At 37.4% G+C, this 26,779-nt stretch overlaps 1 protein-coding gene across 1 annotated transcript in view; it reads right to left on the bottom strand.

The window, feature by feature from the left end:
• Positions 1-26,779, bottom strand: part of TOP2B (DNA topoisomerase II beta) — an 89,990-nt gene that overhangs the window by 37,209 nt on the left and 26,002 nt on the right. Inside the window, exons 5-20 of the mRNA XM_036760485.1 lie at positions 20,591-20,736; positions 17,028-17,125; positions 16,145-16,357; positions 15,672-15,845; positions 13,020-13,121; positions 12,800-12,937; positions 11,556-11,694; positions 10,614-10,771; positions 10,380-10,505; positions 6,245-6,355; positions 6,054-6,159; positions 5,781-5,890; positions 5,336-5,428; positions 5,125-5,239; positions 1,345-1,466; positions 932-1,080 (exon numbers count right to left, since the gene is read on the bottom strand). Coding sequence (XP_036616380.1) covers positions 932-1,080; positions 1,345-1,466; positions 5,125-5,239; positions 5,336-5,428; positions 5,781-5,890; positions 6,054-6,159; positions 6,245-6,355; positions 10,380-10,505; positions 10,614-10,771; positions 11,556-11,694; positions 12,800-12,937; positions 13,020-13,121; positions 15,672-15,845; positions 16,145-16,357; positions 17,028-17,125; positions 20,591-20,736 — 2,100 coding nt within the window. The remainder of the gene's footprint in view (positions 1-931; positions 1,081-1,344; positions 1,467-5,124; positions 5,240-5,335; positions 5,429-5,780; positions 5,891-6,053; positions 6,160-6,244; positions 6,356-10,379; positions 10,506-10,613; positions 10,772-11,555; positions 11,695-12,799; positions 12,938-13,019; positions 13,122-15,671; positions 15,846-16,144; positions 16,358-17,027; positions 17,126-20,590; positions 20,737-26,779) is intronic.

Below are 26,779 nucleotides of genomic sequence, written 5' to 3'. Positions count from 1 at the left end.
ACAAGTTGCAAACTCACATTTTACTTATTATACATTTATCTTTTTCAGGAGTTTATTAGTATAAAAATTTACATAATTGCCTCCAGTTCTTACTGTTTATATTCAATTAAACAAGAGCAAAATTAAAATAAGAAAACATACTAATTTTTTTCATTATCAAACACATACTTTGTCTACTTAGTATTGATAGAGATAAATTCTATGGTCCTTTCCAACTCTAAACCCTTAATGATCCTTCGTTTGAAGATGCTGAGTAATTTATAGATTTATCTAAACAGAGACAATAATTTATGTTCCTAACATATGTAATCAATATAGCATGTCCCAGCCTACTGTAAGAATACATGAGGTAATAAAGATAAGAAATTCTTAAATTCCTTAAAATTGACCTCACAAAAACTTGTAAAAATGGAAACCAAATGACTTGTTCATTCTTTGGGATCAATTTAAGGGGGTAAAGAATGACATGCTCTATGCTGACAGAGGCACAAGTCTCCATTTTAGTTCAATACTTTACTAATTCCCAGATGTGGAGCTTTCTCAATCCACCTAATGCAAACTGCAGCCCTTTGTGGACTCAGTAGAATCGTTGGGAGTTGTTACAGCTGAAAAACAGATCACTACAAGACCATCCTAATGATGAGTCTCTCCAGGCTGAGCTTGGTTGGCTCTCTGATGAGAGAGGGTCTATCTCTAGGCCTGTCCATCAAGGCTTGCTGACCTGCTTAGCAGGATCTGCCAGAGTTTGAACCCCACCAATATAGCCTGTGAGTATCCATGGTCACCTCTGTGCCATTAAAGGCATCAGAGGGCAACTTAAGTAGAGAGACTTAACTTCAAACAACAAAAAAGTAAGGAAAAGACATCATGAAAAAGTTTAATCTTTTAGTTGGTTTCAGCAAAGCTCATTCTACTAGGATTTAAAAGTTACCTTAACATTGTAAAAATATAACGAGGGCTTGCAGCATCTTTCCCACCGTGAAGCCTAGTTCCAAACTGACCAATAGGCTGAAGCAAATTAATATTGTTACTTCCAACAAAGTTCTGGGCCAAATTGACTATAGTCATCATTAGTGCTTGCTAGAAAACAGAAACAGAAAATACAGCATGAATTGTCTAAATTTCAAGTGAAACTTTCCCTAGTATGTGTAACAATTATCTTGCAATTTCTTAATTTTATTATTTTATTAAATCCATAACTCTTGTTCCTTTAAACTTCCAACAGATTCTACAAAGGAAAGAAAGCTTGACTGTGCTTATTTTTCATATGTGTATTTATGTATTACGTAATATACGTATTTGAGGAGAGAAGATGAAAATGCTTCCAATTTTCTTAAGACTTACTTCTCCATGATGATAAGCAGACATCTCAGCAACTGATCCAGCCAACTGAGCAACTTTGACTTCCCGTTTATCATTCCTCTTAAAACAGGTAAACAAAACTTTTCGTTGACCTGGTTTAAAGCCTATTTAAAAAAAACAGTTCTTTAAAAATGACTAAAATTCATGGCTTTAATGCATTTTTAACATCAACAATCTTCTACTCATTCAGAAAAAAAGAGACAAATGTGGTTTTATTTTGAATAAACATAATGCTGACAAAAATAAGTAAATGTTTCCACATTGAGAGAACTCTTGCCATAAGTACCAGACCCATATATCTCAATTGCCTCAAACCTATATTAGCATATTTACTTTATTAATTTGAATCCCCTTTTTTCCCTATGCTAAAAGCAAAGTACCAGTTATGAAGGATTTTCTTCTGGTAATGCAGGGTTGCCCACTGATACCAGAAGTCTTTTTTGTGGTCTTCTAGATATAGCCAGAAGAACAAAATGCTGATTACTCCTGGGTTCTAACCAAAACAATAATACAAGGTAAAAGTCATTCTGCATTTTTTGCCTGTAAAGCAGGAAAACCACTATGTGTCCATAACCATGAGGGAGTACAAAACATGGTCCCATCCTTTACAAAATTTGTAATTTACTTTGAAAAGACAGGTTTAATACATCTAAAACAAGTCTCAGACAATTTGCAAGAATATTTTTTTAAAATAAATTTTTGGAATCTTTGCAGTATATAAAATATAAGTTTGGAGAAGAGAGATCATTATGGACTGGAAGAGTCAGAAAAGCTAATTATTTTTGAACAGATATAAGAGCTAGGCCTTGAAGAATAAGATGGATCATCTGAACTCATCTAATAAACTCTCTATACTTAAATGTACATAGTTTAAAAAGATGAACCACTGATGGACTCAGTTCGCTTTTTTACTCCAGGATTTAGCTCAGGGCCTTTGCCTTAGACCACAGATCCACCATGCCACCAGGACTAGAGTCGCAAGCACCAGGCCTTTTACCTCAAGACCCACCTCAACAACCCAGCCCAGGACCAAAGACTCAGTTAAAAAGACCTCTTGTTGCCAGTGCCTCATCTACAGAAGGTCACTAAAATAAGCTACCCAATTTCCCTTCATCTCTCATGCTTGAAAGAGAAATGATAGACCCTACCATCCACAAGAATCTTGAGATTATGAGCACCAGACAAAAAGTACTATGCTATATGCCCTAGGGGCAACAAATTTTAACCCCCTACTCTTCTATTCTCAGGGATAAGATTGTCTAGATGTCTAATGGAACCCCTCTCAGCCCTCCCATTGCCCACCAGTTATAACCCTCTCATGTCTCAACCCAGCCCTGCTCACCCTTCGTTCCACTGTGCCCCCTAGAAGCCCTGTTCTACTGTTAGCCAACTTCCCTTTATGTTACTGAGATCTCTTCCTCTCATGCTGCATTCTACCTCTCAGCACTCACTAAGGAAGGCCTGGCTCTCATTAGACAGTGCACTGTAACCATCCTTTCTAGTCCTTGCACATTCTTCAACACTCTTCCCTTATTCCCTACTGCCTCTTCCAGACCCTTCTCCTGCTCTCCTTACTCAGCACCCTCTCCTCCACAAGGTTCATGCTATCCAATCCAAATCCTGGAGGCGTTATGTGTTAGACCCTACATAATTCTCCATTCTTCAAGGAGTTCAATGCCTGGTTTAAATGATTTCTCTCTATCCAAACCCTGCCTTTACACTAGGACTTCAATTTTCACTGTGATGTTACCTCCAATCTCCTGGCCTCCCAAGACCTCAATCCCCTCAACCCCATGACTTACTCTTTTACTTAATCTCAGCCACACACAGGGATACTGTCACATTCTTAATCCTGTCATTACTGTACACTTCCGTGATCAAGAATTCTGAAATTCTTTTATCCTTAATTGTCAGTCAGTGCATTTTTCCTTATGCTTTTACTTCCCCAAAACCTATTTTTAATCCTCATCGTGACCTCAATTCATTCCTGGTACTCACCCAGGACATCACCCCAGAAGAGAGGAAAGTGAAAGCACAATAGTGGTGATAGCTTGGGAGGGTACTAAGGGGTGGATGGATCAGATACCTGCCTTGACCCTCTAATCCACCAACTGTGTATTAGGATACCTTCCACCTGTCTACCTAGTATGCTCTTGTCCTATCATCATCCATGTCTTGCCTTGCCCCAACAGTGGAGGACCCCTGCTTTCTACCTCTTCTCTGTTCCTACTTATAGGCCAGCTCCAGAAGAATGTTGGAGAAACCTCCCACAATGAGCTGCCTCGATCTGCTACAAATGTTTGTCAGCTAATGTCACTTGGGCCCTCATTACTACAAGGCAATTTTTTTACTAGTGGTACTCTAGTTCTCTATTAGACTCTCCATAGCAGCTACACTCAACCTCTCATCTCTCATTCCCTCTCGTCTCCTCCAACAGATGACATCCAGCATCATCCACACCACACCCCTTTCTCATCCTCTCTGTCGCACTGATGTCTCCTTCCCGGATGCCAGTTCTACCTCACTTTGAGAAACCTATCACTCCACCCCACCACGTCCTCCCTCTATATCTCTCCTGCCTTTCATACTCAAACACCTAGCAGAGCTGTCTAGGTTAACCATCTCTACTCTTCCTCTTCTCTCAGTCTTTTGCAATGACCCTTATAATTACCAAATCCAATAGCCATTCCTCATCCTCCTTGACCTTTCTGGTGACTGCCCCCCTTCCTCAATGCTCTCTCTTCTCTGGATTTCCATGACGACCCCTACCTGTCTGAATGCTCCTCTCAGTCTCCATTGTGTTTAAGTATCTTCTCAATAAATATGATTTCCCAGGGGTTCTGCAACATCAACTGCCCAGAGGATATTTCAAACTGTCTCATAAGCATCTCAGACTTGGATGTGAAAAATAAAACTTATTCTCTTCTCCCAAAATCCATCCCTTTTCCATATTTTCCTATTTCTGGAAGGATCTCACTATGTTCCCAGTGTTCCAGGTGCATGATCTCAAAATCATCCTCAACTTCCTCCTCTCTCTTATCCCTCATATCTAATTACTTGTCAAATCTTACCACTTCTCCATAAACATCTCTTGTAGCTTACTCCTTTTCTCCACTCACAGCCACCATCCTGGTTCAGCCCCTCGTCATCTCTCACTTAGTAACTTTCTCCCCCTCTCCATTCTATCCCCCATACAGCTGTAAAGATCTAAGCCTAAAGCACAGGAATGATCATGGCAATCCCCTGCTCCAGAATCTCCAGTGACTCCCTCTTAGCTCTAGGATCAAATACAAGCTCCTCTTCAGGGCAATAAAGCCCTTCACAACATGGCTTAAACCTACCCTTATTCTAGAATTCTCCCTTTTAGATACCAGCCTAATTGACCATCAACGATCAGAAATGTCACCTCCCATCTCCAGGGCAGGCTATGCCCTCCCTAGACCTGGGGTATACTCCCACTCTTCAGTTCCAACTCCTGGAATTCCTAGCTTCCTTCAAAGCTCAGCTCAAATTCCATCCCTTACACCAGGCCTTTCCTGACCACCCCCCCCCCCCACTTCAGCTGTTGGTGCCTCTCAAAATTATTTTATATTTAGTAAGAATATACTTTTCATATATTTGTATGTGCATGTGTTATTTCCCCTGAGGGAGCTCCATGAGGGCAGAAATTGTTTCATTTTTTGTGTCTGGCATATAATTATTATTTAATAAATGCTTAACAGAATAATCAAGCAATATTTTTTAAATAAAAAAGATACTTACCATCGACAAGAGAGGGTATAGATCTTTCATTGTCAGAGTTTGAGAAGAGAATCAACTCCTTGTTGATAAAATCATTGTAAGTCAAATGCTTTGTGGCTGTACCATATAAAAATTGCTAAGAGAAAAGGTATATAGTAATGTCATCATTATTACTGCATTAATTTTCCTTCTTACTTTTTTCTTTTCCCCAGGCCATCACCTCATAACTAACCTCTGGCAGGCCATGTAACCTGCGTTGTCTTCGATCTTCCATGAAATTGGTTAACCATTCTTTACGGTCATCAATCTTCTTCTTACTGAATGCCTGAAATAGGAGATCATTAAAGATGTTATTTCAGTAAAACTGAGGCTTCACCTGCCAAAACCAAATTTTAGTAATGATAAAACCCCTAAATCTAAAATTTCCCATTAAGAATTCCTTTTTTTCTGTTTGTGGGGAATTATATTTCTACTATAATGTATTTTGTTCTGCCAAGTTAGTTTTAACAAACAGGAGGGCTTTTAATGATAAAATGTCAAGCAATATATGATAACTATACACTACATAGCCAGGAAAAGTTACTAGGTATGGAGTTGGAAACTACTTTTGGTAATATGTCAGCAATAGGAAACCATAAGGAGGATGGGAAGAAGAGGGAAGGAGCTAGTTGTCATACTAGAGTAATAGCTGCATCATCTTCAGGACCAGCATATCTAAACAAAATCCGATGCCTTTCCATGTCAGCAAAATATTCCTTTGCTTCTTTAGCTGTGCTGGTACCCAACCCTACATGATGAGAGAAAAAAATCCATAATATAATATGTTCTGAAGTATAAAGAAAATGTTCTTCAAAATATTTTCCTATTAAAGGAACATCAGAAGCTGTTTAGAACACTCATGTCAAAAACAGTAGCAGCCTCATGTAACTTAAAGGATTTCAAACACAAACCTTTGTAGTATTTTATTTTCCAGGCCTTCTGGTTTTCTATATGTTTCTTCCATTCATCAAACTCAGGTATACTATAGAAGGAAAGCTCCTGCTTATTTTTGCTTGCCTTAAAGATAACAATAAATGCATTTAGTTTGTCTGTTATGCTTCAAGTTTGCACTCTTTTTAAAAGTTTTGAATGTAAACCATACCTTTACAATGGGAGTGATGAACTCTTCAAGAAAGCCATGTTTCAAAAGCGAAGGCCAATTATGATGAATGAAATTAATAAGTAAGCCCTTTATATGAGAGCCATCTTGATCCTAAATGTTGTAAAAGTTAAGAAAAACCATAAAAATTTTAGAAAAGACAACCTAAACACAACAATTTTTTAAAAAGTAAATAGGGAGTAAATCTTTGTGTAAAGGGAGAAGATTCTATGATTTTACCAGGTGGTGCTATGGATAGAGCTGGGCCTGGAGTCAGGAAGGCCTAACTTCAAATCCTACCTCAAAAACTTAGCAGCTGTGTGACCCTAGGCAAGTCAAAAAATCAGTTTGTTCCATATATGTGAACATATACAAATATTCAATAAAATATAAGACAAATTAAAACAATAAAATTCAGGCTTACATAGTGTTTTAAGGCTTACAAAGCACTTTTCTCTTAACAGCCTCTAAGACAGGTAGATACAGGTATTATTCCCATTTTTCAGATGAGAGCTAAGATTCAGAGAGGTACCATAACTGGATCTAGTCACACAGCTGCAAAAGTTCAGAGCTGAAGCCAGAACCCAGGTCTCCTGATCTCAATTTTATTGCTCTTTTGATGACAACATTTCGCCTTATACTTGTTGCAAAGGGTTGTTGGAAGGGAGAAGTTGGAGGGGTAGAAAGGAAGAAAGAGGAGAGTCAGTGAGTCAGTCAACAAACATTTATTATGTACCTACTATGTGCTAAGCACTGGGGTTTCCAAGAAAGACAAAAATGCAACGCTTAATCTAAAGGAAGTCAAAATCTAATGAAGGAGACAAAACACAAATAACTACATCCATACAGGGTATCTACTAAGGAGTATAATGTCGGAGGAAAGGTAGCCCAATCATAGAAGGGAGGATTGGAAGAAAGTCAGGGAAGCTCACTGGAGCAACAGGCCTGGGGGAGAGCCAATGAAGAGGCAGAGAGTCAGGTGATGGAGTGTCCTGTGTTAAGGAACAGCCAGGAGGCCAGGGTTGCTAGATCCTACAGTGTAAGAAGACTTTGGTGAGGTTGTAAAGAACTTTAAACATTCAAAAGAGGATGTTACATTTGTCTCTGGAATCAATAGGGAAGCTGTGGAGTTTACTGAATAAAGGGAAGACCTGGTCAAACACACTCCTTGGGACAATCACTCCCATTGTGGAGTATGGGATGAAGGTTGCTGCCACAGTCCAGGCAAGAGATAAGAGACCTTTTCTAAGGGGGTAGCTGTATGAGTGCAGAGAAGGGGCTGTATCCAAGAGATGCTGAGAAGGTAGGAACAGCCAGTGTTGACAACAGACAGGATATGAGGGATGAGAATGAGTGAGAGTTGACAATAACACTGAGACTGCAATGGGGGCAGGGGAACTGGAAGGATTCTCTCAACACTGATAGGATGGTACTGGTTGGTGCTCTCAGCACGAAGAGAAAACCTGGGTAAGAAGGGAGGGTTTGGGTAGAAAGATAATGAATTCTGTTTTGGACATGTCCAAGGTGCCTATAAGATATCCAATTTGAAAGATCCAAAAGACGGTTGGTGATGTAAGGTTGTAGATCAGGGGAGAAATTAGGGCTGGAGATGTGTGTGTTTGTAGGTGTGTGTGTGTGTTGTGTGCATGTGCATGTGTATTTATAAACACACAAAACATTATCATAGTTATCTGTATAGAAGTGATCCTTGAACCCATGGGAGCTGATGAGATCATCAAGTAAGATAACATAGAGGAAAAAGAGAATATGATTCAGGCTAGTGACAATGACACTGGCTTCCTGGCTGTTCCTTGAACCAGATACTCCCTCTCCAATTCCAGGCATTTTCTCTGGTTGCCCTCCATGCCTGGAACACTCTCCCTCCTAATCTTAACCTCCTGGTATCCTGGGCTTCCTTCAAGTCCCAGCTAAAGACCCCATCTCTAAAGGAAGTCTTTCTTGATCTCCCTTAATGCTGGTGCCTTCCTTCTGTTAATTATTTTACAACATGTCTGCACAAAGTTGTTTACACACTGTTTCCCTCATTAGACTGCGGGCTCCTTGAAAGCAAACACTAACATGTACTTTTCTTTGTCTCCCCAGCATAGTACAGTACCTGGCTCACAGCAAGTGTTTAGTAAATGTTTGTGACTGACTAAGCCTTGAGGTGTGCTCCCCATTTAGGATACATGAATTGCATGAAGATCCAGCAAAGGGGACTAAGAAGAAGCAGTGAGCAGTAAGACGAGGATCAGGAAAGAGCAGAGACTATCTAGGAGGCGACAATTACCAACTTCAAAGCCTGCACTGAGGTCAAGAAGGATGAGGATTAGATTTGAAATCACTGATGATGTTGGAGAGAGTGAGCTGTTTGAGGTGAACAACTGAGATAAGAAAATAGAGTGCAGGGCGGTTATAACTGAGTGAGAAGAGAGGAAGTAGAAGCACCTGGTGTAGACAACTGGCTTTCTCAAGGAGTTCAGCTGAAAAGAGGAAGAGGGGAACGAACTGATAGTAGAGATGATAGATCAGATCAAGTGAGGGTTATTTTTCCTTTTTTAAATAAATTTATTTATTTTTAGTTTTCAACATTCACTCCCATAAGATTCTGAGTTCCAAATTTTCTCCCTGTCCCCCTTTCCTCAAGATGGTATGCATTCTGACATAGGCTCTACAGATATGTTCATATTAAACCTACTTTCACATTAATCACATTGTAGAGAGGAATTAGAAGCGATGGGAGAAACCATGAGAAAGAAGAAACAAAAAAAAGAGAGAGCAAATGATATGTTTCGATCTGCATTCAGACTCCACAGTTCTTTCTCTGGATGTGGACAGCGTTTTCCATCACGAGTCTTTTGGAATCGTCTGAGATCCTTGCATTGCTGAGAAGAGCTAAGTTCAAGTGAGGGGTTTTTAAGAGAGACATGAGAGTGTTTGTAACCAGCATATCTGGAGGGACTGAAGATGAAAGACAAAGTAGAGATGAGAGTGGGGGCAATCCTCAGAAGAAAGAGCGGAGTGCATACAGAGGGACTGGATCTCTGGCAAGGATAAGGGGCCCCCTCTGCATTCAGTGCACCTGCTGCCCTTCCTGGTTTTACTTCCTTGGAACAAGATGACTCTTCCCAGGATAAGCTCATTACTTCTAATCTCACCCTGCTGCCAACTCAAGCCCTGATTGACACCACCTCCCTCAGCTTCTTCTCCGCTCTGATTGGAGGGCTGAGGACCAAACTCTTCCCAAAGCCTTCCTTTAGGGAGGACAGAACCTGGACTCAGCTTGCTCTACACCTTGCATCTACTGCCCCGCCTGGTTTCACCTCCAAGCAACAAGATGCCCCTGCACCAGGTATCCCCTGGTATCCCATCCCTCCCTCCCTCCTTCCTTCCCTCACTTCCCCACCCCCTCCCTGCCACTGTCCTGCTTCCTTTTGTGTCTTGTCTTTTCCTTTGCATTGTAACCTCACTGATGGCAGGCACCATCCTTTTATTAATTATTTTCCTAGCACTTAGCACAATGCTTGGCATGTGAAAGGTACTTAATAAATGTTTACTGGATTGGACTGCATCTGAGATGAGGAGGAGGGGAGAAGAAGGAGCTATTGGGGAATGGCCTCAGTATTTTCGGTGAAGTATGAGATGAATTCTTCGGTTGAGAAGGTGGGGAAGGTGAGGTATGTAATACCTAAATCATTGGGAAGTGATAATGATGGTATAAGGAAAAAAAGAGCATCATAAATCCTTTAAAGAATAAAAGCTGCCTCTGACCTCTGGATTTTATTGGTTTACCTTTCTCATTTCATGTACTGTATAGATGGCCTTCTTCACCCATGACTTTAAAATATCAGCTGAAACTATGCACATCATTTAGGATGGATATATGTGTGTATATATATATATATATATATATGTGTATACACACACACACACACACACACATCTTTAAATATATATAATGTTAACCAGTTACAAGGGTTAAATGTTACTGGATAGGTCAAACATTAAAATAATGTTTTCTGAACAAACAAAAATTGGTTATGCTAATAGCCAAGAGTGAGCTCACAAGATAAAGTCCTAAATAATAACTTAACCAAGGAACATTAGTTTATAATTAAATGGTAACTGTCAAGTGTACCTGATCGGTCATGATCATAATTTTTCCATAACGCAAAGTTTTCAGAGATTCTGCATCTTCATAACTTTTCTTATACTGAAGACCAACTATTTTAATAATGTTGTTGATTTCTGCATTTTCCATAATCTGTGTAAAAATATTGATGTTCAGTAAGGTGAAAAGATATATTCTGAATAACAAATAGCAAGGCACAATTTATATCACAGAAATATAATAGTAATTTAATATCTTTACCTGCTTATGTGAAGCTTCTCGAACATTAAGAATTTTACCCCTGAGTGGAAAGACTCCATATCTGTCTCGTCCAATCACACCTAACCCAGAAACTGCTAATGATTTTGCAGAATCTCCTTCTGTTAATATGAGTGTGCACTCTAGGGAATGTTTACCACCTTACAAAAAAGGAAAAGAGAACAAGTCAAAGGGAAGATCCACTAGAGAAAAAGTAAAGTATCTTGTTGCTTTGATCATGTGAAAACACTGGAGCAACAAATGTTTATTCAGTAATCAATAGTCTATTAATAATAAATATCATGAGTTACGAATTATGAGCCTATATAGATTTCCTTTAAGTTTATTTTTAAAAACGTATTTCTTTCTTAAATCATAACTTCATGGCTCAAGTACACTTTTAGAAAACTGAACTGATACTCTGGAGATCTGGTATAGAAGCAGAAGAGTAACAATATTCTTTTACACATCAGTATTAAGCATATATTCTATGGTTTTAAAGTACATAGAAATAATGAATAAATTATTATAATGATCAAATCTGATTAAATTTAATTGATTTAAAGTATTTAACACTAATAGCAATAAAAATAATCATCAAAATCCTACAATTTTAGCACTGGTAGGGACCTTAGATACAATTTAATACAACCTCCTTATTTAACTAGATAAGTAAAATAAGGTCTAGAATGATCCTATAGCACTCCAAGTTCCTAAATTGCTTTCTAAGTTCATAAAAATTAAATTATATTATAAATTTAACGTATTTAATTGAATTTTAGTTCAGTAAAAATTAATAATCCAGGTAGTAGCTCTTATTCAAGAAACTGAATAAAATTCAACTGACTCAAACACCTCATTTCCTAAATAATCTGAATAAATAGGAAACTCTTGAATTTGGATAATTTAAGTGAAAATAAACAAGTAAACACTGGTCTTTCATACCTGCATCATTCGCATCATCCAGTTTGGGAATGCCTTTGATTTTACTGTACTTTACTGAGGAACACTTCTTGTTCAGTTGAGTCTGAGCTTTAAATTTGACCCAGTTCAGAATACTTTCTATAATACCACAGTTAGAAGCCTAAAAAGAAAAGGATTTATTTTCCTACTAGATCACTTAAAAATATGTAGCTAATTTACAAACAAGTTATTTGGAATACTGTTGTGTTCTAAAGCACTCACTTCTGATGAACCTCTGCCCTTTCAATTCAACAAACATTTCCTAAAAATACCAGTTAATGTGCGCATGACACTGTGGGGTGAGAGATGCAGAGAAAGCATCAACCAGCAGAGGGGGGAATTTCTGTGTGGTGCTGTGAGGTGTGCAGAACCCTCCACAGGTTATCTCAGCTTTACAACTCTCGCAGGTAGGCACCGTTATTATTCCCATTTGACAGACAAGGAAACTGAGGCTCAGTGAGATGAAGTGACTTGCTGGTCAATGCCTGAGGCTGGATTAGATATTTTCCTCTAAGTCTTGTGCTAAACTCCGAGGACAGAAGTACAAAGAATGATGTAATTCCTACTTGAAAGTGGCTGACGTTATAGAGGGGGAATCAGTAAGACTAAACAAGTTCTCTGATGCTGTAGGTACGGCAAAAAAGTGAGTAAGACTGAGTGGGAATTTAGCTCTCCTGATGGTCTGATTCACTGCCAGGTTTTGAACATTACAACATGAACTTGCTTGGTACTACTGTGAAAAAGATAGACAAGGAGAGGACAGTCACTGGGAAGTGATGGTATTGTTAAAAAAAAAAAGCATCAATAAAAGCATTTTTTTAATTCGTTACAAATTGGAGGACAGTCAGGATAGCTTCAAGGTTATGAGCCTGGGAGTGCCCTCAACAAAAAGACAGAAGTTTGAGAAAACAGGGAGTTTAAAGGGGGAAATAATGAGTTCTGCTATGAAGATGTTAAGATGACAATGAGCCATCTAGTGGAAGTACACACACACACACACACACACGTACAGAGGAGTTATGTGCATGAATGATCACTGAACGTGTGGATGTAAGGAAGGAAATCAAAGGAAAGAGGGTACAGAGAGAAGGTGGTCCAGGACAGAGCCTTGAGGCACAATTCATGTTCAGGGAAGAGGAGGGAGATGATGAAGTAGTAAATCAGATAATAAATTACCATGCTTCCCTACTCAAGAAAATAAAAAAATAAAGCATTGTTTTACTTACTGCTTTGAAAAATTTCTCAGATAGCTGACACTTAGACCCAAAGCTTTTGGGTTGCAGAGTCATGTTTTCCTTTGTCTGGGAATCAAAAGTTGGATTTTCGATGAGACAGTTAACAAAAACCCATATGTGGTTTTTTACCTGGTAGGGGGAAAAAAAACACTGTGTTAAAATTTTTTTGTAACTTTTCAGGGATTTAGGGAATGCATTAGGCACTACTTACTTGAAATGGCTTCACTGATACTCCAGCTTTGTTCTTTTTCTTAACTACTTCAATCAGTTTTCCAACGATTTGATCCACGACATAATCTACATGCCTTCCACCCTTAAAAAGAAAGAAAAGATCTCAACCTCTTCAGTGTCAAATTTTCAGAGTAGAAATTCTCAAAAATGAAGGAAGGCTCCCAGAAGAAACACGAAGTAAAAACAACCAACTCAGCCACATGCCCTCCTGGCCCAATGACTAGCCCTCTTTTCTTTACTGTAAATGCTTCATACGGTCAAAGCCAACCTTTTACCTTTTCTTTTCTAGGTTCTTTAGACAAAGCAAGGAAAAGTGAGCCAGAATTGGTTTTGTTCAATAGTATGAAAACCCTTGGGAAATAACAAAGTCCAAATGTGATTTAAGTTTGATTTTTCCTAAAGAAAAATGCATATTTGGGGCAGCTAGGTGGCGCAGTGAGTAGAGCACCGGCCCTGGAGTCAGGAGGACCAGAGTTCAAATCTGTCCTCAGATACTTGTACTAGCTGTGTGGCCTTGGGCAAGTCACTTAACCACAATTGCCCTTCCAAAAAAACAAACAAACAAGAAAAGTGCATGTTAAGTTCATGTTCAGAACTTTAATCAATCAGCATCTACTAAGTGCCTACTATTTGTATCTTTTTCTTTTTTATCTAGACCTACGATTTAATCAGGCTAGGGAACACTCAAGTAAGGAAATTCCCAATGTCTAATTCAGTTCAGCAATTTTCCCACAACGCCCAGTAATAAGCCATGCTTCTTTGGGAAGACTTGAATCCAGGTCTTCCTGATTCTGAGGCTGCTGGCACTCTACCCATTAGACCAAGGTGCCTCTTATCACTCTACCCAGAGTAGGAACATTTCCATAGCACTCTGAAATGTGCAAACCTCTTTACTTCTGTGATCTCTCTGTTCAATATCATCATCAATGAACTAGCACCAGCTTCCATGGGTGAGGCAGGTCCGCTGGAGAGACAGAAGGCAATGTGCCCTGCTCTGCTCAGTCCCTGCACCCAAGAACCCAGGGGAAAGTAGTATGTGGGACTCCTTCCTGCTCCCCCTGCTCATTGTCTGTCCCTGGAGTCAGGATGTAGGGGAAGCAAACCTTTGGATATATGACTTGAGAAGGTTTCCCTTATAGCATGCCCAAATTTGCGCCTCTCACTTCCATCAACAGCTTTCTGTCCTTCAAATAGATGAATACCATGATCATGTCACCCCAAAGTCTTCTCTTTTACAGAATAAACATACTTAGTTCTTCCTACTGATTCTCATACTGTGTGTGTGTCTAGGCCATTCACCATCCAAGATCGTCAAAATTTATCAACGTGTTTCCTAAAAGGTGCTATGTGAAACTGAGCGAAAGGCTCCAGATAGGTCTGACCAGGACCCATTCCCTTCCTCTTCTGCCTCCTCAACGCTATATGCCTAAGCTAAATGTAGCCTAAAATTGCCCTCATTTTCTTGGCTGTGTTACCACACTAATGACTCACATTGGGTGCATAAAGCCATTAAAATCCCCATACATTTTTTCCAGATGAACTGATATTTCGTTATACCTCCCCCAATTCTAGGACATCTCCAGGAGGCCTCCAGGCTGAGGCCACTATGGCCCTTTATCTCTGTCCCATCACTGGGCTGGAGATGAAGAGCTGTTTGGTTCACACATTCTTCTCCCTTTTTAACATGAGATAAGCTCTTATCTGGTAATATATTACAGGGAAAAAATAAGTAATATCTTACATAGAACACAAAGCTCCTCAAAAGTTGTACAAAACTATCCGGTGTTTCATTTAAAGGTCAACTACTGATATACATAACAAATAAAAATAAGGCAATAATTAATCCCTAATTCTTCATCTTACTTGCTGTTTTCAACCTCAACACTAACAGGCCTTTATCAGACATGAAATTTAGCAGAAAAACTAGATAGTGTAGGTTTCAATGTTTTATTTTCCTTGCTAATCCAATGGCAGAGTTTCAAATAAACAACAAATACCAAAAAGCAATGAGAAAGACAGCAGAGGGACTAGAAAATCCACAAAATGGATAATCATTCCTGAATACTTTTGAGTAGACTCATTCAAAAGGCAGAGGGAAAATTTTAAATTATGCTAAATTTCATAAATCAATGGCATATTAATTAAACTGCAATATTTCCAACTAGTAAGACCTCAGTCATCTATCTATTCCTAATTCACAGAATTCACAGAAAATAAGTTTTGATTTTTAAAATGTCAATCACAATTTAATCAGTTTTTTTTTTTACCAGTTTGTTATATGGCACAGTAAGATTTTTTTAAAAATTTAAATGACAATGATGTTAAGTTGTTTCCAGTCATGCCCAACTCTTTGTGACTCCATTTGCGATTTTCTTGCCAAAGATACTGGAGTGGTTTACCATTTCCTTCTCCAGCTCATTTTACAGATGTGGAACTGAGGCAGACAGGGTTAAATGATTTGCCCAGGGTCACACAGATGGCAAATTTCTGAGGCCAGATTTGAACTCATGAAAATGAGTCTTCCTGATTCTCCAACGCTTTATCTACTTTGCTACCCAACTGCCCTTAAATGACGAATCCAAGCATTATTCCAGTCCTGGCTGAGTAGTTCAATATTTGTATATTTACTCACTTTTGTTGTAGCAATACTATTTACAAAGCTGATTTGCTGGAAGCCTTTTTCACTCAATGTGAGGCAAACATCCCACCGTTCATTTGCGAGTTCATGAATAACTTTCAGGGCAACCCCAGTTTCATCCAATTTGTCCTTTACGTAAAGGTCTACGTAACTGCGGAATCCATTTACCTATAAAGCCCAAAAGAAGTTGTTTAATCCTACACTGTCAGACCAGAGCAGCAGGTGCACAAGACAGCCATTGCCTCATCTTATTTCCATTCTCTTATTATCAATGAAGCCCCAACACAAGAGATCCCTCCCTTTCTTGTCATACTTCTAGACTCATGTGAAACTGTCCTTTCACCCACAGACACTGATTTCAAGTAGAAAGTGAAATAAAAAAGCAAATAAAGCAAAAGCCAGATCAATAAGTTGATAGAGGCATTTACATAATTAAGGCTGATTAGATGAACATCTAGAAGACTTACAGGCAACTTCTTCCCATTAAACATGACTTTGACCCCTTTGCATGAACCAGCCAAGTCATAGGCTCTTCTAGTCATGAGGGCCACAATATCCTTGTCAAGTTTTTCCATCTTAAATTTTGACAGATCTGGTTGGAATGTTATACATGTATAGTCATCTCCATCGAAGTATTTAATTTTGGGTTCAGAAGTCTTCATCATATTATTCACCCAGGTCTTTAAAAAATTCAAACATTATTAAAGCTTTTTCTATGTTTTAAGCACAAATAACAAAAATATACCTTGTTAAATTTTACCCAAGAGAAGACATAAGCCTTGAACTTCCACAACTATATCCATTTTCTCTTCCACATTAAAGTAAATAAATTAATTTCATAAATCTCATAATATGCTGATGTTTTTAACTTTAAACACTCCTATTTTCACTTGATTATTGAAAAACAAGGAAAGCAATTTATATAGCTTAAAAAACACAAAATACTAAATCATCACTGAAAGCACAATTAGTATTTCAAAATTTTTATAGTGAAAAACTTCAAAATAGTTATTCCTCTGAAAACAAAAAAAAATCTTAATTTTTAAATTTATATTATGATGTAAAACATTATATTCTACGGGTCCCACAGAAACGAAACAAAACATTAAATAAAAGAGGTGTGAAGAAGAATCTGGGTGTCATTAGACTTCTCCCAGGTATTTTGAAACTATTTTACCCTGCTAACCGTGCTTTAATAGAAAAAATTACTCCAAATCGCATGTGATTAGAAAGCAAGCTGATGAAGTAGTAATGTTACTTCAAACTTGCAAAATGTTTATTTTATGTAAGTGTAGGTGTGACTTAAATTTAAAAAAAAAGATAAGTGAATCATTTTCTAAGTACACATACCTGTTTAAAACTATGTTTATATTCTTTACTAGCAGTTTCAACTGTAAATTTTGTACTGAAAATATTACAAAGTTTTGCACCATAACCATTACGACCACCTGTAGGAACAATTAAATGAGAAAGTTCTAATCAAACAATTTTAAAGGGAACTTCATCAAACTGGGTATCATAAATTCTAAACAAGTTTATATGCTTTATTTTGCAAATCATGACATGAATATATCAAAGTAGTATGGTGAAGTGTACAGGGACTTGACACTGGAATCAGTAAAACCTGGGTTTACATCTTTTCTTGGACACACATTAGTTCTGTGAATATGAGCAAGTCCCTTACCTTACCTTTCAGTACCCCAAGGCAACTCTCTAAGCTAAAGTTAAAAAGGAAGGAATCTTCCTTTGCATCATGGGACCAAAAATCTAGAGTTGGAAGGGCCTTTATCATCTAGTCCCAGCAGCCCCTTCCCCATTTTACAGAGAAAGAAGTCCATCTCTAAGGCCAAAGAGGCCAAGTGACTGGCCCAAAGACAGGCAGTAAATGGCAGAACCAAGATGCTCACTCTAGTCCTTTGACTAAATTGAAGGCTCTTCCTACTGTCCACGCTGCTATCATACATCAGTAAAAGAAATAGAATTTGACAATTGGGAAACTGGGAGGATCAGGAAAGGTTTTGAGGAGGAAATGCCTGAAAGCCAGAGAGGAGGAGGCATGTGGGACACTCATCTACCACATGGATGCAGGCAATGAAACTGTCTAGTATGTGAACAGCTGGTTCAGTTTGACTGGCAGGTATCATATGTGAATAGGAGTAAAAGAAAGAAAACTGGAAAGTAAGGCTGGAGCCAAAGGGTAGGGGGCCTTCAATGGGAAGCACAAAAAACTGTAGCTTATCCTTGGGAAAACAAGGAATCACTAAAGTTTCTTGAGAGTAGGAAGCAATATGGTTAAGGTTGTATCTCAAGAATCAAGCAATTAAGTACCTATGGAGTAGAGATCATATCGCTGATTGCTGGGGAAGCTTATGTTCTATCAAGGGAGACAAACCTGCACATATATAAGTGTATACAAAATATATACGAATTAGATATATGGTCATGGGGGCGGAGCGTGACTAGCACTTGCAGGAGATAAAAAGCCCTCATGTAGGAGGGGTACCTGAGCTGAGCTTTGAAAGAAACTAGGGATTCCAAGGGGCATATAGGAGGAGGGAGAGCCTTCCAAGCATAAGGTACCAATGGATACAGAAGATGGCATGTCAGGTATTTAGAATAGTAAAAAAGCCAGTTTGGTTGAACCATATCATGCATGAAAGGGAATAATGTATAATAAGGCTGCAAAGATAAATTGGAAACAGGTGGTAAAGAGCCCTGGATGACAAATAGAAGAATTTCTATTTGGTCCTAGAGGTGATGGGGGCCACTGCAATTTACTGAGTGATGATATCAGACCTGCACTTTAGGAAAAGCACTTAAGCAGCTATGTGGAGAAAAGGAACTAATTACGAGGCTACAATAATCCAGGCAAGAAATGAACAGAAATCACAAGTTACTGAAGTACAGAAGTAACATGATTATATAGACACTTTCAGCTTTATAACAATTTTGAGCATGTATACTAAATGTTTTAAATGTCACTATATCCAGTGAACATGTGAAATTCGTGAAACTTATATTTTCTATCAACATCCATCAGTCCTTACATAATTTGCACTACTTCCTCAGTTTATTAATAGTTCATGAGCTACAAAGGAAGTGGCAAAATAAACTTTATCAAGGTAAATTAAGAAAAAAAATATCAGTAGTATACATATGATCCCCATCAAAGCACATTCAACTTTGCCTGAAATATCTTTCGTTTTCTAGTTTTTAATTTGAGACAATCATCTTAAAAATAACTGATAAGAAATTTTTCAGACCTTAAACTATATAGTGAATTAGGAGTCATCAAAACCATCTGGTATTGGTTTAAAAATATAGAGGCAGATCAATGGAAAAGAGTAGACAAAGGAGAAGCATAAACGATGTCATTCGATAATCCAGTGTTGGATAAAGCAGAAAACATAAAGTTACTTAGCAAAGAACTCCTTGTTTAGCAAACCCAGCTGAGAAAACTAGAAAGCAATCTAACAGAAACTAAGCTTACACCAATACATCATACTACATCCCACAATATATTCTAAATGGTTATGTGACCTTAAAATTAAAGATCCTACGATAAAAAAAAATAGAAAAGCAGACCATATCCCTCTCATAGCCCTGATAAGAGATGAGTTCTTAATCAAACAAATGATGGAAGCAATTAAAAATATTTTTAAAAAGAGAGATAACTTTGATTACACGAAAGCTTCTGCAGACAAAACTGATGCACGTAGAATGAGAAGGGAAGTGGTCAAATGAAGGGGAAAACATGTATCAAAATTCTGATGAGAATTTTATATCTGAGATAAATGAACAACTAACAACACACACACACACACACACATACACACACAAAATAACACTAGTCCCTAATAGTTGTAGTCAAAGAATATGAAAAAATAGTTATTAAAAGAAAAATTGCAAAGTATCCACAACCACAAGTGCTCCAAAATCCCTAATAAAAAAGAAAAGTGTAAATCAAAATAACCCTGAGCTTTCACCTCCCACCCAGCCAACTGACCTAAAAAAGTAATAGTCAATGTTGGAGGGAAGATAGGTATACTGAAGCATTGTTGGTAGAACTATGAATAATACAATTTGGAATTATGTAAATAAAGTGACTAAAATGTCCATACCCTTTGACCTGGAGATTCCATTACTGAGCTTATGCCTCAAGGAGGCCATTTTCAGAAGAATTATGCACATATAACAAAATATTATAGTAGCACTTTTTTGTAATGGCAAAGAATTGGATACAAAATAGATGCCCATCAACTGGGGAATGACTAAACAAAAATGTGATACATGAATGTAACAGATTATTATTGTGCTGTAACAAATCATGTAGCTGAGTAAAGAAAAGTATGTTAGGATCTACATGAACATATACAGAATGAAGTAAGCAGAGCCAAAAATATATATACACAAATTTTAAAATGTATTTTTTCCTTTTCTCTCTTTTTTTTGTCTGAAAAAAAATCTATTTGCTATATAAGATGGCTGTCTGGAAAGGGTAGGGAAACTATGGTGATTTTTTAATTAAAAAAGCAAAAGAAATCAGCTAAAAACATTTTTTAAAAAAAAAATATGCAGTTTGCCTCATTAGTATGAATCACTGTGGACTGGGCTTAAACCAAAAGGTTGACATTAAAATCATGAAATAAGAATTGCAAAGCTGTTTTTTTAAGACTGAGTATGCTGTCAACCACACAGTGTAATAATACATTTTAAGAATTATGGGTTTTAAGTTATCACTTTGAATTTGTTATGGTAAAATTCATATAAGATTGTGTTTTATAGGTTACAAAAAACACTTTCCAGATATAAAACTTTGTTTTATGTCAAACTAACTCAATATAAAAGTAAGTTAGCAACAAATTGTGTTAATAAAATGAAAAAATTTTAGTCAAAATGTTAGGAGTAATTACCTGTAACTTTTTTCTCATCATCATCATAGTTACTAGATGTTAAAAGCTGTCCAAAGATTAAAGCAGGAACATAGACTTTTTCTACTTTGTGTTCCACTACAGGAATGCCTTTTCCATTATTCCAGATGCTGATAATGTTAGATTCACTGTAAATAAGTAAGGAATCACATTAAAAAATGCTCCTGCATATTCATTTTAAAATATCATTTCTGCAAAGAGAAAGTAATCAAAGTATTGCTGTCATAATACCCCCAAAAGCTACTTTTGCAACTTGAAAGTTACTGGTCATTTTATAAGAACACAGTATTTAAAAACTGGAAGACACCTAAGAGAGAGCAACTAATTCTAATATCCTCATTTTGCAAAATAAGAAAACAGGTCCAGAGAAGTAAAAATCACTTGGCCAGATGAACAGTACAAGACACAGAACTTAAAAAAATGTTCTTAAGTATTTAAAGCATTTATTTAGAGCACTGTTTTCCAGTTTCAGATAATGAATCTGAGGAAGGTCTAAAAGGATTTTCAGGTATAAGGTGTGGAGAGGTAGAAGGAAGTCTCCTAGACAAATACAAAAGAGAATAGGTTTTATTTTGTTTTATGGGAGGTAAAGAAATAGAGGAGACTAGATCTAGAGCTGTGGATCCTTGGAACTCCTGTCATCATATGCTAAAAAAAAAAATACACGTTGAGCAAAAGTTCTGTAGCAAGAGTGCTGATTCCAACTTCATTTCCTCACTAGATTCTCAGGGGGAAATTTATAACGGGAAGAAGGGATGGATGAGGTGGGCGGGGGGGGGGGAGAGAAAAAATGGGAAGGAAGGGGGTGGAGGGAGTGAGTATTAAAGGTCTATTTCTCTATTACATAAATCACAGTTATAGATTAAAGAACCTGGTTAAAGAACTTCATCAATTCTTTAAAAGGGGCAATAACTGTTCTAATTTCTTTTTCAAGGTTTAAGTCACAGTCTCACTACTACCCCTCTGAGACTGGATTGAGAAAAGATTGGGTGACATGTTAGCTACTACTCATTTTAGAGGTATTGCCTTAAAAATTACTGCCACTTGAAGATTTATCTAACAAGAAATCAGAAAATCCTTATGAGTTAGAAAGAACCCCAGAGGCTGCCTATCTAGTCCAAATTAAATCTAAATAATTTCCTTTATATCATCCCCAACAAGTGATGATCCAGCACTGATGAAAAGACTTCAAGCGAGAGGAGATCCACTACATCCTAAGGCAGCCTGCCCCATTTCACCTGTGGAGTCCTCTAGATGCTGAGAAGATTTCCTAATATTGAATCAAAATCTGCCTCTGTGCAACTTCCACTCACTGCTTCTAGGTCTGCCCTTTAGGATCAAAAAGAACAAGTCTACTCACTCTTCCACACAGTCCTTCAAATGTCTGAAGAAAATGATCACCAAATCTTCTCTTTTCCAGGAGAAACACCCCCAATTCCTTCAATCTATTCTCATATAGCCTGACCTCAGGACATTCATCACCCAGCTCACCCCACCCCCATGAACACTCTTTCCATATTATCAACGTCCTTCCTGAAATGTGGCACCCAGAACTAAATACGTATTTCCAGATATCATCTGGCCTGGATAGTATTTTTTCAAACTTTGCATTTCTCTTATTAATTTGACCCACCAGACTGGCATGTCAAAATCCTTTCAGCTCTAGACTGCCACTTAATGTGTTGTCTCTCCCTCTTAGGTTTGTACCATCAGCAATACCATAAACATGCTGTCTATATATTTATTAAAGAAAGTCATTAATTAAGATGCTAATCATCAGAGGACCAAGTACAAATGGACAGAGTGTCTATCCACCAGACAACTCCTCCCAAGCTAATATTGAAATATTAACAAATATTCTTTCAGTCTGATGAATATATTAGTAAAGTGAAATGTTGATCATTACATTAAAAAATTTGTTATTACACCTTTTTTTCTTTCAGACTCACATACTAAAATAAAAACAAATTTATCTATTAAATTGCCGTTCTGAAGTACGACCACATGAAATTAAGTACAGGCAATAATCCTAAGGTACCACTGGGTTCAACATCTGTTTTTAGCAGTCTTGACATAGAAACTCTTGCCCTTTAGATTAGTTTGACTTATTTCATTTCACCTGCGCTGATGTTTAGCTTAATGTTAGATAGCTTCCATTTGCATTTCCTTTGTGATATTAACTATAGATTCTGGGTTACTCATTAGGTACTTAGTGTAAATGTAGTTTGACCAGACCTATGAGTCCACCATTTAGGGATTATCCAGTGAGACGCTTCCTCAGCTGATCCAGATGGGCACCTGCTCTATAATTTACAGTCCTAGACAACTGCCTAGGACATCAAAAGGTGCTTTTTTGGTGACTTGTCTCTCATCTGACTCTTTATACACATTTTTATTGAAGTATTATTAGATATTTGGTATCATATTTGGTATCAGTTATTATAAAAAATAAACTGAAAACAAAAAAGCTTCAGAAGTAACTTACTTTACTAAAATGCAAATAAGGAAAAGCTTAATGTCTCACAGTCAACTTACACTCAACTTATCTAAAACTGAATTTATCATCACCTCTACCCAAAACTAACTTCCTTTCACTATTTCTCAATCTCTTGACACAAGGCAAAAGCATTCTCCCAACCACCCAGACTTGAATCTTGGGATTGTTTTCATCACACACACACCCCAACAGTGTTTTTCTAGTTCTCCTACTTCTATGAGATGCTCCTTCTTCATCTCACCTTGAATACACTGTGCCAGTCTACATAAAAAAATAAATTTTCAAAGGCTGGTTATTATCTAGGGTGGTATCCTTACAATACATTAACAAAGACTTGATATCTTATACAGCCTGAATAGTTTGAAACCGTTGGATTTGAAAATGATGTTGAGCTCATTACTTCCTGACAGAAACACCCACTTAAATGTTCATACGATCGGTTTAAAATCAACACACATCCAGGCTGTAAAAGATATCAAGCCCTAGTTATCTTAAAGATTCCTGCTACCTTAGATAACTACCAACATATTGTTTTAACTTTGATAGCTCTTCTAATAAATTTAATTTCCATTCACACAAGGCTTCTCCAAATTTTAAGGTTTTCTATAATAGCAGTAGATATGGTACAAAAACACAGTCATCCCTTGTATAATCTGTTCTTATTCTTTGATTAACCCTAGCTATTCCAACATCTATTATCCCCACAGTTCAAGAGATTATAAAGAGAGAGAATAAGGTCTAGATGGTGTTCTCTGTACTCTATATGCTCAACCTATGTCCTACTAAAATTAGTTTTAATATCTTCTTTACATATATAAAATTTTACTTTGTAAAAATTTTAAGCAAAAAAGTCCTTACAGGGAATGATAACAAAGCAAAATCTAAATATATGCCTCGTCATTAAAGCAATTGTTTCCCAATGAAATTTGCTATGAAAATATTTCAAATGTGACATTTAATTCTTTGTGTGAAATCTCATTGCTGCAAGGGAATATTTGAACTCCATTACAGAAGTGATATTTCATAAAGAGAATTAGAGAATCTCAAAATTGGAATGAACCTCAGAGACCACCTAGTCCAACCCATCTCTTCCCCCACAACACACCCAATAAGTTATCATTAGGCTTCTGCGTAAAGATCTACTCATGCAGCCTATTCTATTTTTGGATAACTCTCTTTGTTGAGAAGTTTCTCTTTACATCAAGCTGAAATTGGCTCTGTAAGCAGAAGCCGTCAAATCCCTTTTCCACATAGGAATTTTTTAAGATGGCTAGTATGTGCTCCCTCCATCTTATCTTCTCCAGGATAACCATCCTCCATCTTTAAATTACTCCTCATGTGTCATGATCTCACATCATTCGGTCCTCCTGATCCCTCTTCTATGGACGCCCTCAACTTTATCATTTCCCTTCCAGAAATGGAGCACGCAGAATTGAACACAATACTCCCGCAGTCTCCTATGGTCAAGGTTGTAGCAGGGATATCACCCTCTTCATTCTGAATACCAAGACTCTCATAGTGTAAAGAATACACTGCCAGAAATCACAGCCCTCAGAGGTCATCTGATCTAACCAACATCTAACCATCTCTTCTTGGATGCTTACCATCTGCATTACCTAGGGCAAGTTACTTAACCTCTAAGGCCTCTGTGTCCTCTAAGGACCCTTCAAGCTCTAGATCTGTGAACCTGTGAATCTTCAGAATATTCACAAAGATCAGTTTCACGATTGAGAAAGACCTCAAGAAACATCTAGATCAATCTAGATAGGAACAAGAATTCCTTTTTGCAACTTTTCAAGTCAGTTTTGTTCCTGAAGACCTCTTGAAAGGGGTAGACCACTATCTCCCAAAGCAATTCCATTGCCCTTTTGGATAGCACTAATTTTAAGTTCTTCCTCACATTTAACCTAGATCAGACTTCCTGCAGTTTCTACCCAGTGTACCCTCTTCTGTCCTGTGAGGCCAAACAGAAGAGGCCTCCAGAAGGTGGTTCTCCAAATACCTGAAGACAATTAAGTTCCCTGTGATCTTTTTTCTAAGCTAAAACATCCCCTCCCCCCAGTTACTTTAATTGATTGTTATATAGTATTATCTTGAGGTGCTAACCACTCTAAGACATACTCTAGCTTGCCAGTGTAGGTAGACCCTCCGCTGCCATAGATCACAATACTTCCATGACTTGATTGATAGTCTTTAATGACTGAAATCAATGTCATTCTTAAACTGGGGCATCTAGAACTGAATACAATACTCCACATGTACCCTGATCAAGCAAAAGGACTCTCTTCCCATGTTCTGCATGCTACACTTTTCAATGTTTCCAAAAATTTCGTTAGGTTTTTTGATTGCTATCACACCACCAACTCCTTGTGCTTGCAATCCACTAAGCCCTCTAGATCTTTTTGATGGCATGCTCTCTAGCCATACTTCTTGTTCTTATTAAAACAAATTTTAAAACCCAACTATATGACGTATCCCTATTAAATTTCATTGTATTTCACTTTCATCCTACTTTGCTGGCATCTTTTGGGACGCTGACTCTGCTGTCCCCTGTGTTAGCTATTCCTCCTAGTTCTGTGACATCTTTAAATCTGGTCAGTGTGCTATCTGTGCTTTTATCCAAGTGACTGAGAAAAATGACAAATAACGCAAGACCAAAAGCAGAATCCTAGAACACTTTACTACAGACCCCCTTGAGGAGCCATGACATTCCCAGCCTACTAGACTTGGAGAAATTGGTCACATAGACACTATTTTATTCCGTTTTTCCTTGTAGCTTCTGGGTATGTGCTGGTTTTAAACTAACTGTATGAACATTTAAGTGGGCTTTTCTGGCAGGAAGTGGAGCATCATCTCCAAATCAAACAAAGTTTCAAAACTAGTCAGACTAGGCTGCAAAAGGTATCAAGTCCTCATTAATGTATCTTAAAGATGTTTACTCTCCTAGATAACTACAAGTAAGCAGACTGTTTTAATGTAATGAACTGTGATGACTCTTTTAGCGAATTTAATTTTGAAAACAATTTCTTTTGTTATAAAGGTTGCTAAACAGGAACCAAAGAAAGCACTTGTTACAACAGTATTATTTTTTGCATAAAATTTCTTACATAAAATTCAGAACAACCATAGCAATAAAGTATTGTTCCAAGATTCATCCTTATGGGCATTAAAACAGTTTTGACATATAAACCCATTTTATAATGTTATTCATTGTAGTAGTATTTAACTGAATTTCAGAAAGCATGGTATGTGTTGGATTAATGGGGCAAGAAATGTTATTGCTTAGCAGATATAACCAAGTATGCAGTTACTCAACTACCATATTAAGCACTCATTTAAGGAAAGCATCATTTTCTCTTCACTTTCAGTATTGTTTTCTATACTCTGAATAAGAAAACTAAAAATGCCTACCTTCACTTACAGAAAGCAAGTACTTTCTGATTCTTATTGATACTCCTCAAATATAGCAAATGGATAAATGAAGTTTTCGTTTTCAAAAACTTTACCAAAATTGGGAGACAAAAAGAAGCAATGGAGGCTAGCAAATGATTTTATTTCTTTCCTAATTTTGACCTCCTACATAGGAGATTGTTAGTACCAAGTCTCATTGATAGGAAAAAGAACTTCAACAACATGATTATGTAGCAGCAATGTCATAAAAGATATGAGAAATG

Source organism: Trichosurus vulpecula, chromosome 5, assembly GCF_011100635.1.
Source record: "Trichosurus vulpecula isolate mTriVul1 chromosome 5, mTriVul1.pri, whole genome shotgun sequence".
Lineage (NCBI taxonomy): Eukaryota > Metazoa > Chordata > Mammalia > Diprotodontia > Phalangeridae > Trichosurus > Trichosurus vulpecula.
This window is presented reverse-complemented; position numbering and strand designations above follow the sequence as displayed.